Here is a 25,614-nt window from a genome sequence, read left to right on the forward strand (position 1 = left end):
TGCAGAGAGCAGTGATGGAGCGCAGTGATGGAGCGCAAAAAATTGAAACCCTTACTTCACGCATCTGATTTCCGGACAGTTTTACAAGCCATGTTGTTTTCCAAAACAGATTATTGCAATTCACTCCTCCTAGGCCTACCTAAAAATGCTATCCGCCCCTTACAAATCCTGCAAAATACTGCAGCCCGCATCCTCACTAATACAAACGCAAAGGAACACATTACGCCAGTTTTGAAGGATTTACACTGGCTCCCCATTCAATCTCGCATACACTATAAGACACTAACACTTATCCATAAAGCCCTCCACAATCCTGAAATGAAATGGTTTAATAATACTCTACAATTTCAAAACTCTATTAAACCCACCAGAAATCAATACCTTGCCACATTACAGACCCCCTCGCCCAAACTATATAACTATGCTTCTACCAAAGCGCGAGCGCTTTCTTTTGCTGGCCCTTTGTTATGGAATACCATGCCCACCGAACTGCGCCTTGAGCCATCTCCCAAAACTTTCAAGCAAAAACTCAAGACATGGTTATTCACACATGCCTATACTTGAAATAAATATGTCCTCCCCTCCTTTACCTGCCCTGCCTTTCTACCAGACACCCCCTGTCTATATACCATCTCTAACTTCTCCTATTTCTGCTCCTATTCTAATGATCCTACCATATTGCTCCTAATTTAAGATTAGCACTTTCGCTCCCCTCTTACCACTTATTATTTAGAACTCCATCACCCTCTAACCCTCTCCCTTAGCTTTTACCTTTTTCCCCTTGAACCCTCTTTACTCTATAGTGTTGTTTTAATTCAGCTCAGTTAAGTTACAACTAAATGATAGTTCTGTTTTTGTAAAAGATTCTACTTGTTTTATGTTCAAATATTTATATACTTGCCTTTTTTAATTGTATAACGCTTATATAACTCTGTTAAATGTAAAACGCTCCAGCGTAAGTTCCTGTTCACTGTACACCGACGTGATATCTTTGATGAGCGGCGGTATATAAAAATTTATAAATAAATAAATAAATAAATTTTCAGCCACATCATTTTACCAGGCAAAATCACCATTTACACTAGTGAATGGCTGTCAGAATTGCTATTGTTTACCTTTTACCCTGTAGATTTTTGTTGTTTGTAGTCTTACTCTTCTTAAGATACAGACTTAGAGTGAGTGTATCATTAAGCATTTTGGTGAATATAAAAAGAAACTGAGACAATCAAAGTGAAAATGGATTGGACTAGCCTGCTCCTAAGACCCTGGGAGCGCTGTATATTGCCACACTGTGTTCAGTCATCCATATATTAATTAAAATGACATATAACTCCAAGTCACAAAGGACAGGCTAGTCTAAACCCTTTTTATCTCCCAGTCAAAAGCGGTCTATGGCTTCTTATCCTGTTTATTAATCCCAGCATACTTTGAGATAGAGTTTGATGAAAGGGACTGGATCAGGCTGGCTATAGGGGCCTGAAAGAATTCCCATGGAAAATTAATGGGGCTTAGGTGACCGATTTGCATCTGTAGCCACTCATGTATAGTCAGGCAGTATCATTTTTAAGGGACAGTAATTTTCTCTTAGTTGTGATTGTACAGAACTTTTATTAGAAACTGATAATTACAAAGAGAGCCTACAATGGCTTTTGCTCACTTCCAGGTAACAGAAGATAAAGAATCTTCATTTAAAGTAAAAAGAATTTGTTGGAGAAACATGGACCAGGTGGCGACCCTGGATTAGGAAAGGCTAGCTGCAGAGTTTGCTTGTCTCGTATTCCACATAGTTCGGCAGTCTAGAGCTGAAGGCCCGCAGAGAGGCCTGGATCCTTCCCACTTCGTTGCTGGCCAACTTGAGCCTGTGCCTCAGCAAGCAAGTAAAAAGGTCCAACAGGATTTTGCCAGGTGGTGACAAGCTGTTCACCCGATCCCTGATCTCCAGGAGCTGCAGCAGAACCGAATCCTGGGAACCCTGGGTGTACGGGTAGTCGAGCTGAAGAATGAGGTCTCGGATCGCATCGGATTCAAAGGGCACACTGTAACCGAAGACCTGCAAGCTGTTGATCTTCATGTAGCCCAGGTTCCGGGATGGATCCACCAGCTCCAGTGGTTCATAATACAGAGTCTCATTGGTGCTGTCATCGGTTACCATGATCCGGCTCCTTAGGTAAACATGAACAGTCTCAAAGAAAGACTTCCACTTGTTCCCAAGGGTTAAAGTCCAGTTTTGACACTGGGGAGATGCATCTGCTTTAGTCCTTTCCCAATCTGGGTAGCCACTTTCACCAACTGGCATGAACCAGCTCTCTGAGTGGCTGCCCCCAAAAGGATTGACATAGATGGCCATCAGAGGTTCAAGAGTACTGTTCTTAGTGAGGCAGATCTGAAGCGAGAGGCCCAGCATGACATGCAGCAGTCCTGGCTTGTACTTGTTACTCTTGAGTGTTAGCAGCATGCGCTTGCGCCAGGAAGGGTCGAACCAGCTGCCCAGTCGCATGTCGTTGCTAATGAAGATGGCACGGACTTCAATGCGGTTGTCCTGCTTCTGGAGCAAGTATTTGAGCTCCAGGTCCTGCAAGTCCATTTCCAGTTCCATGTACTGCTCCAGAGAATCTGCCACCTCCGGGCGACACTGTCCTTGGGAAGTTAGCAGGTAGCCCAGGTTACAGCTCCCACATCGGCTGCTGTTGTCCTTAGCACAGATGGCACAAGCTGATCCTTCCCCCAGAACACATGGAATGGTCCCCTGGCACAAAACATGATCATAAGGGCACATGCAGCTGTGACTGTGCTCCAGAAATGCCCCTGAAAAGCTGCTCTCGCTACAGTACAGAAGCGACTGAATCCAACTCCACCAATACGATAAGGATCTAGGTTAAGAGATAAAAAAAGAGCTGTAAATGCTTATGCAGACTTGTCTTGTTCTAATCCTCTAAAAATTAATGGATATTAGCTTGAGACCACAACACATCAACTTGCCTGTTTCTTGGCTCTATCACGTACTCTTTTGCTCTAGTATTTTCACATTATTTATGGAACAAATGTTGTGAAGCTTATATTATGGCCACACCCCCTCTGTCCATTAATCTAATCACATGATCATAGTTTACTTTTCCAAATGATCCACTTCTCCTGGCTATTCTAGGAGACTGTCTGGCTGCTCTTCCTCCCACCTTCTGAATCTCCCTACTTTGGGGAGAGAGTTGAGAGTGCGTGCACTTAAAGGCCCCACAACCACTTCCTTCCATGTAAAACAGAAGAACTGAAGAGATGAAGGGGCAGCGGCAGAGCCTGTGTGCTTGTACACTCTCAGCTCTGTTCCCACATCACTGTCTCCTGTCCCTATAGTTGCTATTGCCAGGACGAAAATTCTACAGGTGAACGTGTAAGGGGAGGAGGAGTAGGAACATTTGAGAGTGGGAAGATGATGAGGATAAAGAGGGCATATTGGGTGAGGAGGATGATGAAGAGGGAGCCTTGTGTGGAGGAGAACCACCCTGATGGTTTTGTTAATCAATGTATGGCATATCATATACAGTAGATAAGAGGAGGAGGTAAAGGGAAGAGGAGAACAATGCCAGCCCAATTCAGTGTCACAGTGGTTCAGGACAGTTCATGGACATGGCTGCTTTGAGATCCTTGAATTGTTCTGAAGTACTTCCTCACTGACTGTGCTGTAGTCTTTCCTGTAAACAAAGATTACAATTCAGATAAAAGAGGTTTTATTGTCATGGTAGTCTTTAGGTAGGCCTTATCTGCTAAAACCTATACAAGTTGGGTTTCTGATCATATCACCTTTTTAACATTGTGGGGACAATTTTGAAAGAGGACAGGGAGATTGCAGGCCTACAGGTATTTTGAACCTTTGGATTTCTAAATAAATTGAAAATGTGGGCTGGTAGGGATTACAGGTACAAAAATACTTGCGGACTTTGCACCTGCTTTACTGTAGTTGTAAGTACCTATGGTAAAGTAGGCATGAGGATTTCAAAATGAAATGCTCACATGCACTTTCCTGTTTTCACTCTAATTCCGCCCATGAGCCTGCCCCTTTTTTGCGTGGGAAAAAGCATGCATGCTAATAAACAGTGTACATACTTTGATCTACACTGAAGGGGCAAATTTGAAATCCATGCTAAACTGGCTAGAACGGTTTGAGAATTACCCTCGCACTCTTTCTCTCTCTCTATAAAAATCAAATGTATTAAAAGCCTGTTTCTGTTTCTCTGTATTTCTGTCTGTAATGCTGTGAATTTACGTCTTAGATTCAATATTAAAATGACATTTTAAGATAGAGAATGACAAAACCGAGACAGACAGCAAAGGCTTAGAACTCAGCAAAATGCAGAAACCATAAGTAGAAGAAGAAGATTGGATACAGACAGCCATGTAAACCGTCAGGCAAATGAAAGTCGGCAAAGAAGATGATTAGAACATGAAGCATTTTAAGCAGAAGTGAAAAATGAGTTTCAGCAACAAACTGAAGAGCATAAAAGATTAGAGGCAGCATGCCATGCAGAGAGACAAGAAAATGAAAGCCAGGGAAAAATGGAGGCAAAAAGATGTTTAGAAAGTGAATGATTCGCAAATAGAATTCAAAATGAAACTCGGCAACAAACTTGAGGAAAGTCCACATTTGGATGAAGAATGTAATGAGATTAGATGAGAAAAATAAACCGTAGAATAGAAAGGAGGTTCTTGAACAAGGGGTCAGGATATAAGGCTTCAAGGAGGCAGATGCAGGACCAACATCAAGAAATATTTGGCCTTGGAAAATATAGCAAATCCATGGAATGTGTCCCTGGAATGGGAGGTAGAGGCTAAAAGTGCAACAGAACTTAAGAGGCATAGGATAAGCACCAAGGATCCTTAGGTACAATAAAATGATGAGATAGCAGCATGTACTGAATGATTCAACAACAAATGTTGGTGCTGCCAGAATGAATGGCAAAGTGGGTAATATCAAATGTTGGGATCATATAATCCCAGTGTTACGGGATTTACACTGGCTCTCCATAAGAGGCCGAGTGTATTTTAAATTATTCGATTTAGGTGGTATGAGCCTGGATGGTTATTACATTCTAGGGGGCTGGACAATGGGTGTTCTCCCCTTTATCAGAGTATAAAACTAATTTTATATACGGAAGCAGGCTGTGACTTAAGCGGCATCAGTATTATGGAGCACACTCCCTAAGGTCTTTTGTTTAGAAAAAGATTTATTAAAATTTAGGAAAGGAGTGAAAACATTTTTGTTCCAAAAGATATTTGCTTAGGTTTGACTGAATTTTAATGTATATTTATAATCTAAGTTGTATATTTATTATGTATGTTTTGTTATCTGCACTGAACGATGTACAGGAGGTAGCGGGCTAAAAGAATTTTGTATAAATAAAATGTTCGATGTCCTAGCAGAACCTCTGGCAGGCTGCTATTTTAGACTTGTAGTGATAGAGCTAACTAGCAGCTTGGTCTAACTAGAAGGCTGCAAGTAAAGTAATACCTAGAGAAAATAGAGACAGTCTCACACCTGGCTCTGTCTGGAAGGTTACACACATCTCATGTCAGCTGGGTTGCTATGACAGGTTGAGGATGGTAAGGTACTGTCCAGAATGGCCACTGTGACCTGGCAGACCAGATGCTTGAGCACAACCAAGCTGGTGTTGGTGACTGTTTGAATTACTGTGGGGCCTTCTGGTTAGACGTGGGAGGAGATGTTTGCTGGGTATCAACTAAATAGGGGAGTACGAAGGAAGAAGACAACCAAAACAAAAGGCATTTCACAAAGTTCCTCATGAGAAACTGCTCAGGAAATCAAAAAAGGTGTGGGATAGGAGGCAGTGCTTGTTGTGGACTGGTAACTGCTTAAAAGACAGGAAGCAGTGGGTAGGACTAAATGGTCAATTTTCCAAATGGAGAAAAGCCTTCAGTTTATTTATTTTATTTATTTAAAAGGTATCTGTATACCGTTTTTTAAAAAAGGAATTTTATCAAAAACGGTTCACAGATTTAAAACAAAAATAAAATAATCAAAATAAAATGGAATTTTTAAACTTTACATAAAAATAGGCAATAACTAGACAGGATGCTAGTATATAAAATTTAAAAATATAAAAGTTTTGGGGCCATGGGCTTATTGTTTTGGGGAAAAGGGGGGAAAGGGGGAACGGGAGGGGGGGGGAGTGGGAAAAATACAATGTAAAAATTATATAATAATAAAGGGGAAAAGGAAGCAGGATATGATAGTTGGAGACATGTGAATGAGCAAATATGTTGTAGTTGTGAGTAGCATAAATAGGGTTATAATGGGTGTAGTTAAGTTTGTGAATGTAGGTTCGGTATGGATGGTTGAAGACTTATTGAATGCAAGTTGAAAAAGATAGGTTTTGAGAGATTTTTTGAAATGAGAAGGGTTGGATATTGAGCGAAGATGGTTTGGTAAAGTGTTCCAGAGTGTTGGACCAGCTATTGAAAAGGCTCTTTTTCAGTTATAGTGGAGTACCACAGGGATCTATACTGAGAAATGCGCTCCTTAACTTATTCATGAATGATTCAGAAAAGGGAACAACGAGCGAGGTGATCAAACTTGCAGGTAACAGAAAACTATTCAGAGTTGTTTAAACAACAGGGGATTGTGAGAAGCTGCAGAAGGACCTTGTGAGACCAGAGACTGGGCAACTGAATAGCAGAATACATTTAATGCCTGTTATGCCCGGTTTCCTATTGCTCTACAAACTGAGCTCAGTAACACTGGATGTACGCCCATATGGTCTTAACTGAGGTTTCGAGGGGGGGTGGGAATGGGGGGAGGTGTCGCAATGAAAACACCTCAGACGGTCTTCAGGGTGAAGCGTGCTCTCCCAGGCTTTTGGGAAGGCTGCTCTTTTATTGTAAATGATCTCATAGTATTTGATATAATACATACGTCACATATTTTCCTGCTACAATGTTTTCCACCACAAGTGTTTAGGCTGACCTTTTACTACGTGGGTGCAAGTGGGCAGTAGGTGCAAGCGGTCAGTCTTCAGGCAGGGAGGGGGGAGGTCATTAGCTGGTCATTTGTTCTAAACTATCTAGGTGTGAAAGGCACATAAATGCAAGTAGGTCATGAGCTGCTGCAAGAGCTTTGCACTAAATATGTTTCCTGCTGACTTCCTGTTAGCTGGGGGCTGTTCATATGCTGCGGTCGGAGCAAACATTTTCTTTACGCTACGAGTAGGTTTTAGACATGGGACAGATGTTGACCTTCTGAGGTGGCGTGCCATCTGTCAGGGAAGCCAAACACCCAACCCCCACAGGGAGGAAAGGGAGGTCTGTATGTGGTATGCATGCGGTGTGAATAGGGATGTTTTGGAGTTAGTTCTGTGTGTGTGTGTGTGTGTGGGGGGGGGGGAGGTAGGCACTAATTTCTGAAAGTAAAATATGCGGCTTGGCTGCACATTTTACTTTCTGTATTGCGCGGGAATAACTAATAGCGCCCGCAACATGCATTTGCATGTTGCGGGCGCTATTGGTTTCGGGGGGGGGTTGGATGCGCGTTTTTGACGCGCTATTACCCCTTACTGAATAAGGAGTAAAGCTAGCGTGTCGAAAACGCACATCTAAACGCAGGTTAACAGTGCGCTCCATCAGCGTGCACTGTATTGTATCTTCCTGAAAGTTAGGCATCTAAATCCTATGAAAACTGAACCTCATCCTCAGCAGAGGAGTCCAAATTCCATCCTCGAGAGCTGCAAACCAGTCTGGTTTTCAGGATTTCCACATGCCATGTCTCCATTGTATATAATATATCTAATCCATGTTCATTGTGAAAATTCTGAAAACCAGATTGGTATGCAGCCCTTGTAGAGGAAACAGAATGTTGCAGAAGCGCAGATGCAGAAATATATATAAACTGAAGGAATTTTATAGACAAATACCTACTATTAACATCAAAATATTTGATGAATCAGCAATAGAGCAACAAGCTGTGGTCCAGTGAATGTTGTTAGGCAGTTCTATAATTCATTGAACTTTGGAGATGAAAAACCTTCAGAACATTGACAGGAATGAGATTAGAAGACTATTTGAAAGCCTTTGTTGTTGAGATTGAGAATCAAGGAAGCTTACAGAATGATGAAAAACTGAGAGTAGGGCTAAATGGTCAATTTTATCAATTGAGAAAGGTGAATAGTGGAGTGCCCCAGATAAATTATCTAGAAAGGTGGAAAATATTCAAAGTTGTTAAATTACAAGAGGATTGTAAGAAATTGCAAGAAGAGCTTGGGAGACTGGAAGACTGGATATCCAAATAGAAGATGACATTTACTGTGGTCAAGTGCAAAGTGATGCACGAAGGGAAGAGCAACCCAAATTGTAGTTAAGCAGTGCAAGGTTCCACACTGGGAGTCACCACCCAGAAAAAGGATCTAGGCATCATTGTGAATAAAATGTTGAAATCCACTGCTCAGTGTGCAGCGGTGGCCAAGAAAGCAAATAGAATGCTAGGAATTATTAGGAAGAATGGAATATAAAACAGAGACTATCATAATGCCTCTGTAACTCTCCAAGGTCCTATTTACTCTAAAGGTACTGAAATTACTGAATGCCACCTGAAGAAAATGATAGGCAAATCAATCATTTTTGACTTGATCATTTTTTGGGCATTCTATTGACCGGGTTTACTTTGCAATCCTGAAAATAAGTTGATACTACTCTGTTCTTTGAGAATACACGAATACTATAATTACAAAAATAACAACCTGGGTGAAGAAAGAGCACTTCAGCTACTATGTATAGGCCCGATATCCAAATGGGAGACAGCTGGGTGAGGAATACTGTGGCTCCTCAGGGCCAGATGGGGAACAAGGCAGACCTTCCCTTACTTTGTTGGGAACAGGTGAGGAAGGAAGGAGGACTTTGTGGCTCCTCAGAGCAGGGCAGAGAGGGAGGCTTTCTCAAAGTTCCTTGTAGCTAGCCAAGGAGGAAGGTAAGACTTTGTGCCTCATTGGGGCAAGATTGGGAAAGAGCTAAGTCGTCCAATGGCTACTTGGATGGGGGGGAAGCAGGACATCCGTGGCTACTCGGGGCCAGATGGGGAGGGAGTTATGTCTTCCATGGCTCATTGGGGCTATGTCGGGGGGAGAGGAAGGCCTTTCACAGCTCCTTGGAGCTGGGTGTGGAGAGATTCAAGCTTTCCTGTGGCTCCTCTGGGCCAGGCAGGGAGGCCATCTGTGACTTCCTGTGGCTGCATAGGGAGGGAGGTAAGCTATCTGCTGCTCCTTGGAACCAGAAGGAGAGAAAGACAGGACCTTCCTCTGGCCCTGCTTTTGAATACCCAAAGATTTTAATCCCTAGGGATGTGTTTTCATTCAAAACAAAATAGGAAATGTCAACAACTGGCACCTTTTTGGATTACAGCTGCTGTGGTTAAAGGAGCAACTGGGGATCGCTTTTGCTCCATTTGTGGCCCTCGGCTATGAGATAAGGTGCATGACCAATGGCTGCAGGGGGTGGGCTAAGGGAATTTACCAGTGACACCATGAAATGAAATAAATGAAAACAAAAGTTTCAGTGCACCACCTTATTAATCTCTTAAACCAAAATGTTATGTTCCTGGATAGAAATGAACAGGTAGATAAAACTAATTGAAAGCTATTAGAGATGTGAATCGTGTCCTCGATCGTCTTAACGATCGATTTCGGCTGGGAGGGGGAGGGAATCGTATTGTTGCCGTTTGGGGGGGTAAAATATCGTGAAAAATCGTAAAAAATCGAAAAAACGTAAAATCGCAAAACCGGCACATTAAAACCCCCTAAAACCCACCCCCGACCCTTTAAATTAAATCCCCCACCCTCCCGAACCCCCCCCAAATGACTTAAATAACCTGCGGTTCCAGCGGCGGTCCGGAACGGCAGCGGTCCGGAACGGGCTCCTGCTACTGAATCTTGTTGTCTTCGGCCGGCGCCATTTTCCAAAATGGCGCCGAAAAATGGCGGCGGCCATAGACGAACACGATTGGACGGCAGGAGGTCCTTCCGGACCCCCGCTGGACTTTTGGCAAGTCTTGTGGGGGTCAGGAGGCCCCCCCCAAGCTGGCCAAAAGTTCCTGGAGGTCCAGCGGGGGTCAGGGAGCGATTTCCCGCCGCGAATCGTTTTCGTACGGAAAATGGCGCCGGCAGGAGATCGACTGCAGGAGGTCGTTCAGCGAGGCGCCGGAACCCTCGCTGAACGACCTCCTGCAGTCGATCTCCTGCCGGCGCCATTTTCCGTACGAAAACGATTCGCGGCGGGAAATCGCTCCCTGACCCCCGCTGGACCTCCAGGAACTTTTGGCCAGCTTGGGGGGGGCCTCCTGACCCCCACAAGACTTGCCAAAAGTCCAGCGGGGGTCCGGAAGGACCTCCTGCCGTCCAATCGTGTTCGTCTATGGCCGCCGCCATTTTTCGGCGCCATTTTGGAAAATGGCGCCGGCCGAAGACAACAAGATTCAGTAGCAGGAGCCCGTTCCGGACCGCTGCCGTTCCGGACCGCCGCTGGACCCGCAGGTTATTTAAGTCATTTGGGGGGGGGTTCGGGAGGGTGGGGGATTTAATTTAAAGGGTCGGGGGTGGGTTTTAGGGGGTTTTAGTGTGCCGGCTCACGATTCTAACGATTTATAACGATAAATCGTTAGAATCTCTATTGTATTGTGTTCCATAACGGTTTAAGACGATATTATAATTATCGGACGATAATTTTAATCGTCCTAAAACGATTCACATCCCTAAAAGCTATCACTGTTTGTTGGCATTACATGTAGAATGAGGTTAACCTTTGGGACTCTTTGGATGTCCTTTAAGATGTGCAATGAGCAGGTGTTTCTGCTAATGTATCTGTGCACATAAATATATCTGCAGATGAAGTGTTTTTTTTATTGGGAGGAATGATTTTTTTACAGGTTGAGTCATTTTTAAGCCTGGCTGTGCTGCTTATGCCTAACTGGTTTTGTATGTGCTCTTGATTTAATTTTTTTTTTTTTAACTTTACTGTCTACCTTTGGACATTGGCTCAATTTATATATTTTCTTCAACATATTTTTTGGGCCATATTTCCTGTAAGCTACTACCTAAATTATTATTTTTTTTTTTATTTTTAAACATGATCACAAATTAAACTAAGAAACACTTGTACAGAAACCAAGTACTGAAATCACAATTAAATGTAAAGTAAAAAAAAGACACACACATATAGAGAGATGCTGAAATTCAGTCCACAGTTACTTTTGATTTTATGACTTTTTTTCTTTTTTAAGGGTGGTCAGGAGAGGCATGTAACTTCCTCGCCTCTTCCCACCTGGTCTCCATAGGCTGACAAGCCGCACTTGGACTGTCTGCTTTTCATGCACTGAAGTGGAGCATGCATGGGATTCTGAGAAGGGTTAGCCCAGTGGCAGCTTGCAAGGTTTCGTTGCGATGGCTGGGATTCATTTAAAAAAAAGAGCTTTCACAGCTTCAAACACTAATGCATGAAATGCAAATTGTATAGGAAGAGTGAACCTGGAGGATTTTGTTTAACTGCCACCTGAGTTAGTGAAAAAAAAAATACTTTGCTGACACCGCTGCGTTAATTAAATGGAAATCAGTGGAAACCTGCACACCTAGAACTTCTGCTTCATTCTGAAGATCTGATGAGCTCAGCAGGAAGAAAAAGCCACAGAAAATACCAAATGAGGCAAAGTTATGTATTTGAAACCCCATGCATTGAGAAAAAATCTTGAATTAAGAAACGATTGGTGGTTCCCGTTTAGATCATTTGCAATATATTGTTGCCTTCCCAGTAAAAAGCACTCCTTTACTTTCAACATCTGTTCCATTTCAATGTCCAGTCAGTTTAACACCATTAATTGTAATTAAGGGGGCAATTTAAGGGAAAGCCTATGCAGCTGCAATGCTTGCGAGTCCATTGGTTGCACCTGCAGTTTGTGCAGCCAGGAAACAAACCGGAAAACCATGCGTGTTGTTTGCCCAGAGCCCCTCTTCCCATCTCCAGAGACGCTGCTTCTCAGTCCTGCTGAAAGTCTGCGCTGGAGAAGGTCTGCTTGTGCTTTTAGTTCAGCTGAGGAAAGCAATGGTCAGACAGGTTGATTCACCTGGATCAGTGCCTTTAACATTTGTCCCCCATGTCCCCTTCTTCCTCTATGAGCTACTCTACTCAGGCATCTCTCTAATTTCATTGTCCCCAGTGTTTGTGGTAATGGGAAACTACTAATTGTGCACAGTGGAATACCTCAATTTTTCCTTTCTTTGGTAAAACAGCTCATTTATTTCTAAGGATGGAGGTAGCTGGGTCAATTCACTGCTTTTATCAGCGGTTTTTTTTTTCCTGCAGAGTTCTACAACTCTGGTGACAAGCACCCTGAAATACTTTTACTCAGGTTTATATTTTCCCCAGGTCTGGGAGCGATATAATGTGTTATTCATGTGGCACAAAAATTGCACCACTGAATGACTCTGGAAACTGCCAGTGCAAAAGTGAAGACCCTTCGTAATCCATGCTCTTCTTCAAGAAGGGAATATGAGACTGCAGAAATAGCAAAATTATGCTGCACTTTAGGTGTTTGAGTGTGTTATGCAATATGCAGATCTAGTCAGCTCATGACAATAACTTGCTCCACTCTTATGTCAGAGAACAAGTGATTGACATTCCTGATTGGCCAGTTTAAACGGGGGTATTTGTCCTGGGATATATAAGCAGTATCAATTTCACCCTCCCCTTAAGCTTGGTGGAGAGATTTATGCAAGCAGTGAACTGGTGAGCAGGCTCTCTGCATGGTACCTTTCAGAGCACAGATGAACTGGATGGTTTATAAATGGCGGGACAGAAGACAAATCTTTGACCGCTCAGTGCAGAAGCTTAGGAAAAGGTCTGCTTGTGTATCCAGGCGTCCCACTGAGCGCCTGGATACATGGGGAGAGAGTGGTAAAAGACACTAGGTCCAATGATAAGGGTTCAGAACCTGCAGGTCCTTAAGGGTTAGTTGAAGAACTTAGACTGAGTTAATTGTCTCTGTACCTTCTCTTTGCCACTTTGCAGGGGTAATTTTCTATAGGATTTATGTGGAGAAACCCCGGTTTCTGAGCATAAATCCCATTCGACAAACAGTTTGGTGTGCATGCATGAAACATGTGTCCGCACATACTTTTACCCCCTACATAAATGGCAGAATTCCATTTTTGACCGTATATGTATAAACTCACAAAGGTCCGCCTGCTCTTGCACAGGTGTAACTTTGTGCACGACGCAGAGGGTCTCAAAGCAGATTTGTGCGCATAAATCTGCTCTGACAATTCGGGCTGAGGTGTGCAGGGAGAAGAGTAGCTGCTGACTTTAGCAGTGGAACAGTCCCCCCTCCCCGCGGGTTCCATACCTCTCCCTAGGCAGTCTGAAGCGAGGCTGCCGCCGGCAGTGCTTGCAGAGGTTGAAAACTCTTCGGATGGTCCTCTGTGCCTTTTTAAGAAGCAGCCCTAGGCTGACTTCCAACTGCTCGTAGCGGCGGAGGAGCTGGGGATCCATGGCCCAGAACTGAGAGATGGCCGTGGTGTTCAGGAAGCAGTCTCTCGGCAGCCTCTTCAGAAGGGAGTGCAACTCCTCTGTGGGGACACAGGAAGGGCAATAAAGTTAGCACTGTGACCAGAGACACCCCCCACCCCCTCCTTTAATGTGGAGGAGGAATAAGGAAAGGGAATGGATCCATTCTTTTTCTGAGCCTTCTCCTGTTCATTCTAGGAATGGAAGTCCACGTCTCTTACATCACTGGGACATTTTATGCCAGCCCAGGCCATGTTTCTCTGGCAGTGTTTCTTCTGAAACGTGACTGTGAGTTCCATCATGCATTGGACTGGGAATTAAAGGAAAGCTTGTGCCCTCTGTGTATAGTATAATATTTCAAAACTGCACACAGCAGGGATTGCGTATGCTGCTGCTGTTGAGCAGGTCTTACTTAGCCAGATAAGTTATCCATCTAAGGCTGAAGTTCTACTTATCCGGCTATCTAGTGTTTGAATATCCACCTCTACATGCTGGAAATAGACATCCTGAGCTGGTGCACCATGCTCCCTCTCTTGTCTTATTTACATCCTGTCTAAAACTCACCTTTTTGAGGCTGCTTTTTAATCTTCACCCCTGATAGTCCTACTTACGGTGTCATTCATTTTTAACCATTTTCTTAATAAGTGAAATTCAGAAAGTCTTTTTTGCCCTGTATGTTTATTTTGATTAGACTATAAGCTCTACATAGCAGGGACAATCTCTTATATGATTTTGTACAGCACCATGTATGTCAAGTAGTGCTATAGAAGTGATCAATAGTAGTATTAGCAATAGTAGTAGTAAAATAGTAGTGTACAATGCCCTGGGCTCTGCAAGTATATCTTCCACCCCATTTAGAGAATCCACGTCAGGATTTGGTGAGATTTTGTCATCCCCCGGACTGAGCATAACACCCTAACCTTCCTAGCTAATACTAGAAGAGGGGTTATACTGGATCCCTCAGTTTAGCGTATCTGCACCTGGGAGCAGTCAAGCTCAGACCAGTTATTGTCTCCTTTGGAAAGGGATCCGGTTGGGTCATGCAGTTTGTAGGATTTCATCTATGATCTCATAATCAGTATGGGCCAAGCAGATGCACAGTACGAGATAGCTTGTAAGTCTCTTCTTAATATGGCTGTTCCCAAGGAGTTAGGTAACTAAAGGGCAGCTGTGAAATAACTAAAAATACAGATACTTAACATTAACCTTTTTAGGTCCGATTTGCCTTTTTCCATACTTTAGTTTCAAAGCCAGTCACAACCTGGCCTAACCCAGCTCATTCCCATTTGGAATAAGGGAGTCCAAAGCCAAGGTTCCTTATGGCTTTATTCATGGCCACCATGGTTTTTTTTCACTGGTTAGGTTCCCCACCCAGAACCCAATTATTCCACTGACATTTCAGTAAGGAGGGCCCACAGATTGAAACTCCCTTATGGTAAAAGTATACCCTGAATTCCATCAGTATTTATTTATATACCGATGTTCATGTACTGGTGCATATCACATCTGTTTACATAGAACCAAAGTTGGTAATTACATCGAACAAGAGGTTACAAATAACATGGCAAATAACAGGGCTAACTTGTAAGAGATTATAGAAAAGGTGAGAACGATTTAAAATTATTATTACAAAAAACACATAGTAAATAACAGTCAAGCTCGGATTAACGAAAGCCTTCTTAAGCCAGGGTGCATATTTTAGTCCAATTAACTGGCGAAATTATGGTTATGGCATCATATATCTGGCGTGGAGTAAGAAAAGCGTGAATCGGAGACCTTTAAGGGAATGCCTTTGGAGTAGGAGTCACTGTCTTGGAAAATTAAGATCCCCTCTTCCCCAGGGGTTATAAGTGCTGTTGCTTCAGTACCCCGAGCCCCTGCTGACCTGAGGACTAGGAGTCTGTCTGGGTCTCTGGCCAGCCCCCTACAAGAACCATTCTCGTGCAGTCAGTGTAACTGCTGCTCTTCACCATGCACGCTTTTGGACTCTCCCATTTTACACAGAGGGCACAACTTTCTTTCAAAAACAAAGCAATAAAACTGATATAAGATCACCTTCATTAAAGTGGCTAACACATCAGGCGTGAGCACATTCATTCTTGCTGCCACAATAAGCAGGAGGGAGAGAAAAAATGGCGATTAGAATCGGAGCGGAGAGAGAGACCGTGCTCTCGGGCGTGACCTCACCTGATTCCTCAAACTCTTTGTGGTGAGCGGCCCAGGCATCCCTGCTCCTCAGCAGGCTGTCTTCCATGGCGCGAACGTCGGCCTCCGGACAGTTGCACTGTGGGAAGCCGGGGCTGCAGCGACACCAGCACTCCCATTCCCGGCAGACCAGCTCTCCTTCCAAGCTGCAGCTGATGTAACTGAGTGCAGCCCGCACAAAGCGCTCCCGCAGGTGTTCAGGCAGCAGAACCTGCAGGCCTAGGGTGAAAAAAAAACCAAACAAACTCCAAAAACCACGGTATCAATTCAATCAAGCAGTCAGCCGGTTTTGTCACTCAGTCCCCCTATAACTGCGCCAAGGGAAGAGTTCAGAAATGAAACAAATCGCACTAGAGCAGGTGCAACATTCAACTCAGGCAGCTAAAAAGATGTTCGTCCCCACTCAATGACGCAGACTACAATAAGCTACCCACAGATTAACCAGAGTTGCAATACGGACTTCCCGCAGAGGGGCCTACTGTTAATCAGTGCCCTACTGGTTGAGATAAGCATTTGATCTTTTAGTTTTAAGCAGACCGCTAAATTTGTTGTTTGTAATATATGAGGAATAGCTGCAAGTGTCGGTGAAACAGTAGGTGCAGGAAAGATATGGTTAATTGCTGAAGCAAACCCTGTGGGGGCAGGTCCTGGGCTGCTGCAGGAAGGGGGGGGGGGGAGAAGATGCTGCTTTTGTAATAGGAACTGCAAAGATATGCCAAGGTTAAAATGAGAATATAAAATATTAAAATCCAATATGAAATAAAAGCCACACCTCCCCATGCCTTGTTGGTTAAATTTCAGAGTTGAGACAGCCACAGACCTGCCACTCTTCCTTTTCTCTAGCATTGTTCCCAGTGCCAGTTTAAGGCTAATGGCAATCAATGCGACTGCCTGGGGGAGGGGAGGGGGGAGGAGGGATGGCGAGCAGGTGCTCCCTCCGCTTCCTGCCTTGCCTCTTGCCATGCCACCGTTTTGTTGCTGGATCTGTTCTCTCCTCTGCGAGGAGACGAGCCGAGGTGCATGCCAAGGCAAGGGAGGAGATATTTCTATTTGCTGGGCATAAAAAGAGGGGAAGGAATAATGGCTGAGAGGCACACCCAGGTGAGGGATGAAATGCGGGAGCTTTCCTAAGCTTCCTACCACTGTTTTCAGTGCTTAAATACACAAAGAAGTGATGCTTTGATCAGCGAACTGAGCTAAGCTGTGCAAGAAGTTCACAGACAGACCTTGCAAGAGCTTCAGCATTACTCCGTGACTTTTGTCACCAGAGGGACCCTTTAAGAGCTTTCAGATGTGTGCACAGATGCTTCAGAAAGGACATGCTGGACAACAAGTACTGCAGCAGAATATATTAGGAGTAGAAACAAAGCAGTCTGCTCTCCTGTCTCCCCCTGTGGCTCACAGTCATTTCAGGAATCTGACAGACTGCTGCCCTGGGAAATAACCGGAGCATTGACCCCGCTGTGCACCGTGCCACTCCATCTTATTGATTTTCAGAGCCTGAAAGTATCAAGAAATGAGGCCTTGCAGCTCAGAGATAAGAGCTCCATCTCTGCCAGTCTGCAAGGAGGAAATGCACAATGACCCCAGCAGCCACAATAAATTGAAAGCAAAGCTTGTGGTTGGGAAGTTGCACATTTCGGCTAATAAGAGGAAAAGATAATTCACCCAGTCCCACTTCACTCTCTTTGTAACTCTCTCATTCCCCTTTTCTCCCTTTTCTCCTCTCTCTGACCTCTCTTTTCTCCTCTGACCTGGTGCTTTATTTCCTTGGGCCACTTTCCTTTTGGTCTTCTCACTTATCCCCTTCCATTGATCTTTTCTTTTTCTTTCCCTCAATCCTTCCTGTATCCAGCAGCCTTTTGCTTCCCTCGCCATCTTTCACTTTCTTCCTGCCTCCCATTTTCCTGCCTTTTCACTCTCTATCCCCACCCCCTGATTTACTCTCTTCCTCTTGGCTCTCCATCTTTCTCCCCCTCCCATCTTTCCTGAACTCTTTCTGTCATTCTTCCCATCACGGTCCCCTCCTCCCCCGCCTCCCCCCTCCAGTCTGGGAGCTCTTGTTTGACTGGGTAGCGGTGACCCCCCCAGGTGATCTGCTTACCTAGTAGCTGCACCTTGTTCTCAGGGCTTCCCACAAGGACGGAGCTGACAGAATCCAAATTGTCATAGTTACTGCACCCTAAAGGACCAGATCGGGTTTCTGTTACCTAGGCAACAAAAAGGTACCAACATGTACAGCAAAGGTAGATAGTGAGCGCTTTAATAAAATACTGGTCTCATTCATTCTATATGAGCAAACCAAAAAAAAAAAAAAAAAAAAAATCGCTGAGTCACCCTAAACAGAAGATGCAGTCAGGAGCTCCCAAAGGTTTAAATACAAAAAAGAAATGTATTGGTGCAGTCATTCCGTTTAACAAAGGTTCCACCATAAACTTCTGGAGTAAATTTTCAAGCATGTAGCAGTGAAACAAAATAGACTGCTAACTAAAATCCATTTGTTTGATTGGCTGTGGAGCTCATGTGAACATGTTAATATAAGACTGCAACAAACCTCATCAGAGAGTTGTACCGTTATCATAACATTTAACATGCTCAACTTTATACCGATCAATGAACCAGGCAATAAATACGGTATGTGTGTTTAGATATTTAATGGCTGTTTTATAAAGAAAAAAAAAGACTTTTCCCCTAGGCACAAATCAGGACAAAAGATGTTACAAATCAGGTTCTTTGATGTGTTAGGGTATTGATGATATTATTACACCTACAGCAGCAGTGATCAGAGCATTTATCCCATGACCTCTTTGTGATTTAATTACTTAATTGATAGACACAATCCCTATTTGACTGAGTACTGAATAACCTGTGTATCAAGGAAAACCAAGGATGTTAACCATTGAGAATTGTATTTGTGATCTATGGCATGTTTTCTAGTGATTTAAAAGCTTGTAGAAAGATGCTTACTGTCAGACAGCATGGGCAGTAGCAATAAAATCATATTCCTTGTGCCCTGCAAACAAAACTGGACAATGATCTGACCATTCATTTTGGAGGGAACAAATGAGCATCCAGCTTTCATGCCCATTCATGGTTTATTACTTCTACTGAAAAGACTAATTAGGGAGCAATGAATGCCAAATGTGATTGTTTTTTTTCTGTGGCATGGACACCAGACCACTGGACGTGGATTGAGAACATCGTGTCATACAAACCATCAGATGGTAATGATTTCTAGTTTATACCAACGTGAACTGGAAATCCAGCCTGTGGCCTGAGGAAGAAAGGCATGAAAGATAGCACAAAGCCATCTTACTAGCTTCTGCACACTGTTAGTATTAAGATGCTAGACACTCCTTGATAGTGGAATTGGGAAAGAAAATAACCGGGAATCAGAACAACAATGAACTTTGGGTTTTTTTTCTTTTTGCAAGTTTAGTATTTACCTGGAAAGGCTTCTAAAACATCAAGGATACTTAACATGTTGGGGGTATTTTCTATCAGCCGGCGCAGCTGCAAGGTACATGCGTGTTATTGCACGTGTGCACTCTGCAGATAATTTTCAAAGAAAAAATATGCAGGTAGTTTCTATTTAAAAATTGGCTGCAAGTATGTGCATACAATTGGTGTGTGCTGTTTGCACCTCTTATTTCTTTGGGTGGTAAGTTGGAGCAAAATAGACTTCAGAATGCCAATAAATGAATGTATCTGAATTTTGCTATAGCTTTTTGCTAGATTGATTTCATTATTACTGAACTCAGGATTTAGTAATATATTAAGTCCCACTCCAGTTGCAACAGTTAGCTGGGGGCATACTCAAATGAAAAGCCTCCCTCCAATGAAAAAAACAGCATTCAAAAATTAAAATTTCAAGAATTCCCCCCTCCCTCTGAGCCTGCCCTGAAACCCACCAGATGCCCCTTACTCCATCATTGGTTGTTAACGTCTGTATTATGATTAGGGAGGGTTGACTAGAAGACAGATGGTATGTTTAGGGATAGAACAGCTCCCACCAGAAAGTGAAACACTGAGCTTGCAATGTGTTGCGTGTATTTGCGCTTAAGCATACATACGTGTGTATGTTGTGGGGTAGAAAGATGTGTATTTTATAAAATGTGCTTACATCATATGTATGGGTTATAAAATACTAGCGTAGATCTGCTCCTGGTCATCTAAGCTCGTATATGCTGTTGTGCGCATTTGTTTGAAAGTTATCCTATCAGAGTGTGAGCTCTCTGGGGAAATATCTACAGTACCTGAATGTATTCCGCTTTGATGTGTCTGAAAGGTGGAATGTAAATAAAATAAATAATAAATACATAACGTAAATGTAACCCCTTTTTTGGAGGATTGTTGCTCCATAGGGCACACAACTAATTTACTTCTTCAGGGGCAGCTCTGGCTTAACCATTCCATCCCACTCTGACTCTTAATCTCTGGGGGGGGGGGACTCTTTTTATGGGGGGAAGTTCTCACTTATGGCCCAGGTGATGAGAAAAGGTCACCAGTGTGTGTGTGTGTGTGTAGTCGTTTGGTGCTTCCCATGAGGTGAGAAGCTGTAAAGAACTCAGACGGGAACAGGTCTGGGTGTTAAAATAAAGTTTACTGATTTATACTCATAATTAAAAAGTGCATTATGCAGAAGTGTGAAATTATATCTGACTGATGGTACAGGTATTTTTCTGGGTAGGTAGGTGTCCTTTTATCAGACCTCTGGGTACAGCCCATAGTGATTTTAATTGTACAAACACTCCCCTCAGCAGTGTGGGAATCCTAGTGGCGGTGCCTCCAGCTTTACTTCAAAAATCCTAACGTTAGTCGTTTTCTCTTCGGACACTCAGCCCGTCCCGGTCCTTGGTGGTAGAGATCCGGCTGGGGCTTCCTGCTATTATTCTTCCTTCTTTAAAAATCCTTTTCATCCTCATACTCTGATCTTTCTGGGGAACTTCTCTTAGGGAAAAGTTATTGGGGTCAGAAAAGTTTTCTTGCCTGCAATCCCAGTGAGGAAGGGGGAATCAAAAACCTCCTCACTATGCTAAGTTACATCGGATACATTTTCTGTCTCTCGCAGCAGGAACCGTCACTGGTGCTTGCCCACCTAGGATTTAGAGTAGGCTCACAGGTCTTTGTCCCCTGGTGAGAGTCCTTTTGCCCCTAAAGGGTATCAGGCTCAATAATCCGTCTCTCTGTGAATTAGTGGAAGAAGGACCCTCTGGCAGGGAGTGCACGGTGAGGTATCACTTCTAAAAGAAACTCTTTCTGGGTGAAGCTGGGAGGCCTCACCATGGTGTAAAACTGAAACATCCTCACTCTTTGACTGCTTCCTCAGCTGAACCCACGGTGTCCTACAATGGTTGGGCTAAATATTCTTCAGGCCGAATCCAATCCAGACTCTCCAGTTGGAAGGGACTGAAGGGTATGGATAGCTCCTTACTGAGGGGGGCCAATGCGATATAGTGTGCTCAGCCGGGCACACTGTTTAACCCACAGTTGGATGTGGGTTGTGTAGGTGCAACCAAATCCCCTTATGCAATAAGGGGATTAGTGCCTCTACAACGCACGTTCAAAGCACTGGGAAATTAATAGCGCTCATCACATGCAAATGCATGTGAATGAGGCTATTAGTTATTCACTCCTGATGCAAAAAAAAAAAAGTGTATCCAATATGCACATTTTAGTGCTCAGAAATTAACGCCTGACCGGAGCAGACAATTTCAGAGCACCCCAAAAAATTGTATAGAAAAGCAGAAAATACTGCTTTTCTGTATTTCCTCTGACTTAGTATCATGGCGATATTAAGTTGGAGGAACAAAAGAGAGTTAGGAAAAAAAAAAAATTCCCTCCTTGACAGTGAGCCTTGTCTGACCTGCCCTAAGCTTCCTCCCCCTGAGGGAGCTTAGGGCAGGTCAGAAGGAGTGAATAAATCAATATTAAAATGTCGGCCCCTTATTGCCCATTGGTCCTTTTCACTAACATGTGACAGTGAATGGACCAATCATCTTTCAGAAGGCTGTCCTGAAAGGGAATTGGTCCTTTCACTGACATGTGGCAGTGAACGGACCAATCGGCAATAAGTGAAGGAGTGAATAAGTTAATATTACATGCCCTACACTTTAATACTGATTTACTCCCTCGTTCTGACCTGCCAGTTAGGAAAATGGATGCTGATAAATTCAGCATCTGTTTTCTTAACTAGTGGCTAGCCGCCGACAGCAGACCTCTCTTGGGCGCACGCTGTGAAGGAGGCTCTAGGGGCGTGCAATCGCCCCTAGCACCTCTTTGACAGTACGAGCCCTAATTTAAACATTGCATCGTGCCCCAGGAGAGGTGCCTGGGGGGGGCGTGGTAGGAAAGCAGGTGCTGAACATTCAGCGCCTGCTTTCAGCGCACCTTTTTTTGCATTGGCCCCAAAGTGTGTTCTAATACAGGGACAGTGACATCTGGTGGCCAAACCAGGAGGGTCTGCCACATAAATAAATAGCCTAGCATTGCTTAAGACAAAGAAATCTGAGCTGTGCATATCTGCACTGTATAAATTCTCACCCCCAGCCCCTATTCCTCAGAACAGATGGAAGACAGCTAAATGCAGATCTGTTTTCCTGTGCAGTTTGCTCTCACACCTCAAAGGAGAATTCCTTGAACACACCTGGGTCATGTTAATTATCTATTGGGGACCAGATAAGGGAAGTAAACCTATGATTTAATGTGTTGTATTATATTATCTTCTCTCTCTCTCTCTTTTCTGCTGTTCTGTATATGTGTTGCTAACAATAGTTTTTTTACTCTATTATTTTCTTATATGCACATATGCTACAGTCTCTGATGTATTGCCTATCACTTATTATATTTTTGCCAGAACATTTTTGTACTACAATGCTGTTTTATAAAGTCACTTTTTCTTCTGTGTTCATGTTATCTTTCCCACATGATTTAAGATCAGTTATATCGCCATTTCAAAGTCTAAATTCAGCAGAAGTGATCCCCAGTAGCTCCTGCCCTGCTGAGTCAGTATTTCAAAATGGCACCAGCCTTATTATATCTACATTTCTATACAGGTTGCTCTCTTTCTCTCTCTCTTTCTCTCTCTGCCGCTTTTTGAGGGTTATTTACTAAAGTGTGGCACGTGATAGTGCATGTCAGCACATAGTATTAGTAAACAGGTCCCACTGCAACATAAGAGCATAAGATATGCCATGCTAAGTCAGATAAAAAAAATATCAACCTCGACATCCCATCACAAATAACTGACAGATCCCAAAGAGTAGATCCATTTCTTGTTGCTTATTCCCAGGGATAAGTGGTGACTTTCCCAAATCTGCCTGGCTAATAATGGTTTATGGCTTTTTCCTTCAGGAATTTCTCCAAACCCCTTTTAAACCCCGCTATGCAAAGTACCTTGACCATGTCCTCCAGATCCAAATTCCTCAGCTTGTTTGTGCATTGAGTGAATAAAACACTTTTTCTGATTTGTTTTAAATTTGCTACCTGTTAGATTCTTGGTGTGTCTCTTACTCTATATACTATTTGAAAGGGTAAACAATCATCCCCATATTTACCCGTTCTACCCTACTCATGATTTTATTAACCTCTATCATATCCCCATTTCAGTCACCTCTTCTCCAAGCTGAAGAGGCCACTGTGGCCTGCTTAATCATAAGGAGGTTGTTCAACCACTTTATTATTTTTGTTGCCTTTCTCTGTACCTTTTCTAGTTTCACTATATCTTTTTATGAGATGGAGCAACCAGAATTTTACACAATATTCAAGGTGCAGCCGCACCAAGGATCGATACAGAGGTATTGGGGTATTCTGCATTTTGTTTTTCATTCCTATACAAATCATTCCTAAATTCTATTTGCTTTTCTGACTGCCACTGCACATTGAGCTGGTGACTTCAATGTATTGTCCATAATGACTCCAAAGATCCTTTTCAGAAGTGGTGATTCCTAATACAGAACCCAGCTAGGCTTTCACCATATAATGCATTAGGAATATTCTAGTAATGGGAGGTTCACAGGAGCAGTAGCCACTTAGGAGTGGCAGGAGAATCTATACCTAAAAGAGTGGGTCAGTACTGAGAATGTTTAAAGAGCGACTCCATGAATCACTGGGGGGGGGGGGAGTCGTACGTTAGCTCTGAAGAGTTGGTGAGAAATTTTTGAGAGAAGTCTGGGAGGGAACCAAGGAGAACAGCCAAGGCACTGTGCTCTGCTTTGGGCCCCTTTTTCTTGGCTTGGCAGGAGGCTGCGTTCTCCTGTATGATTGGTGAAGGTGGAAAAAGAGGATTCCAAACCAGAGATGGAGGAGAAACATACTTCTTAAAAACCTGCCACCAATGAGTAACTGAGAGTAATACAAGAAGGGGAGTCTGTAATTTTTGGGGTTGAAGAGAGTGAGGCCTTTTGGAGGGAAACCGAAGGATCTTAGTGTTGCTGTCTGATTGTACCTAAGCTGCATATAGAACTGATCTAAGTTTTTAGAATTCAAGGATCTGTTTTCTGTTTTGATTTTGTATTCTGGGCTGTTTCTACTTGTGTACCTGCTGAACTTTTGATTCTTTTAAGTAAAAGCAATTTTTTTGTTGGAACACAATACTTGGAGTGTGGACTAGTTTTATTTTTAAGATTGATCCCCTTTAAGGCCCTATAAGTTAAGTTTATCCCATTCCCAGAACAGAATCTGGGTCCCGAACCCTGCAACGAGTAGATCAGGGCTCAGAAAGCATTAGAAGTCTGAGCCCCTTTTAAAAGGAGGAGGGGGGGGGGGCTTACATATAGTTAAAAATTATTTTCCCTATGTGCATCATTTTGCCTGTGTCCTCATTAAATTTCATGTGCCATTTAGATGTCCAGTCCCTCAGTCTTGCAAGGTCCTTCTCTGCAGTTCTTTACAATCTGCTCATGCTTGAATACATTTTCACCATCTGCAGATTTGATGACCTCACTCATTGCACTCTTTTGCAGATCATTTATGAATATGTTAAACTGCTGATTAGCTCACCCTTATCCACATGTAGCCCCTGCTCCAATTTCTGTCTGTGCACAGGGGCTCATGTGAGAAGTCATGAGCCAAAGTAGCACCCATGCTCCCAGGTTCTTCCCACACAGGAGAGAAAGGACATGTCTTTCAGGGCACTTAGGGTTTCTTTTATGGAGCTCCTCTGCAAACAGTCCAGTAAAAAGGAACTCATGCCACACAGTAATTGTTGTCCGAAAATAAAATCCCTTACTGTAAACTAGATTGCAAGAAACAATATGGTTTAGTACACAAACAGTATAGAAAAATAAAGTTCATTAGACAGTACAGTTTCAGTTTTTATGAAGCTAAAATGTTTTACCCTGGGCATAAGGAAACTCTCCCCAGGAACTTCCCTTGGATTTCTGGATACAGTTCCCAAGTACTCCAAAGTTAGAAGTGGATGCTGTTCTTTATCCAAGACACTCTGCTGATTCCTTTTCATAGACAGCAATTCATGGGCCCTTTCCCCTATTAGGCAGTCTTACCTTTGACTCCTGCAATCTTCTTTTTCCAAGCTTTGAAGACACCTTCTCAGACAGAACAAGAAGTATGAGCTTAGCTCCTTCTTCTTAGAGACCTTTCCCTTGGATCTTCAGAATATCGCAGGGACTTCAAACTCTTGGACCCCAAGGCAAATATCTCTTTGTAGTGAAAGCGTAGGCACCTCAACAATGGCCCCAGTTACCTTCCAAGGACAGGACTCAGGACAGACAGTCTCTCCTTGTCCTTTGGAGAGACCACCATCCAGCACTTCTCTTTTAGCCAGAGAGTTCCTGAAGAATTCTGAACCACAAAAGTTCAAGATTGTTTGTCAAACTACTGATACTTCCCTTGGAGGATGTCAAA

At 43.3% G+C, this 25,614-nt stretch overlaps 1 protein-coding gene across 4 annotated transcripts in view; it reads right to left on the reverse strand.

The window, feature by feature from the left end:
- Positions 1–1,549: 1,549 nt before the first annotated feature.
- The window catches only part of BRINP2 (BMP/retinoic acid inducible neural specific 2), a 109,076-nt gene continuing 85,011 nt past the window's right edge, over positions 1,550–25,614 (reverse strand). For 2 of the 4 annotated variants that reach the window (XM_029618326.1, XM_029618328.1), the window contains 4 exons: positions 17,855–17,960; positions 15,733–15,969; positions 13,385–13,607; positions 1,550–2,870 (listed from right to left, as the gene is read on the reverse strand). In XM_029618326.1, coding sequence (XP_029474186.1) covers positions 1,751–2,870; positions 13,385–13,607; positions 15,733–15,969; positions 17,855–17,960 — 1,686 coding nt within the window. In that variant the 3' untranslated portion in view covers positions 1,550–1,750. The remainder of the gene's footprint in view (positions 2,871–13,384; positions 13,608–15,732; positions 15,970–17,854; positions 17,961–25,614) is intronic. The other 2 variants (XM_029618327.1, XM_029618325.1) reach the window with 1 other exon arrangement.

This window comes from Rhinatrema bivittatum, chromosome 10 (genome assembly GCF_901001135.1).
Source record: "Rhinatrema bivittatum chromosome 10, aRhiBiv1.1, whole genome shotgun sequence".
Lineage (NCBI taxonomy): Eukaryota > Metazoa > Chordata > Amphibia > Gymnophiona > Rhinatrematidae > Rhinatrema > Rhinatrema bivittatum.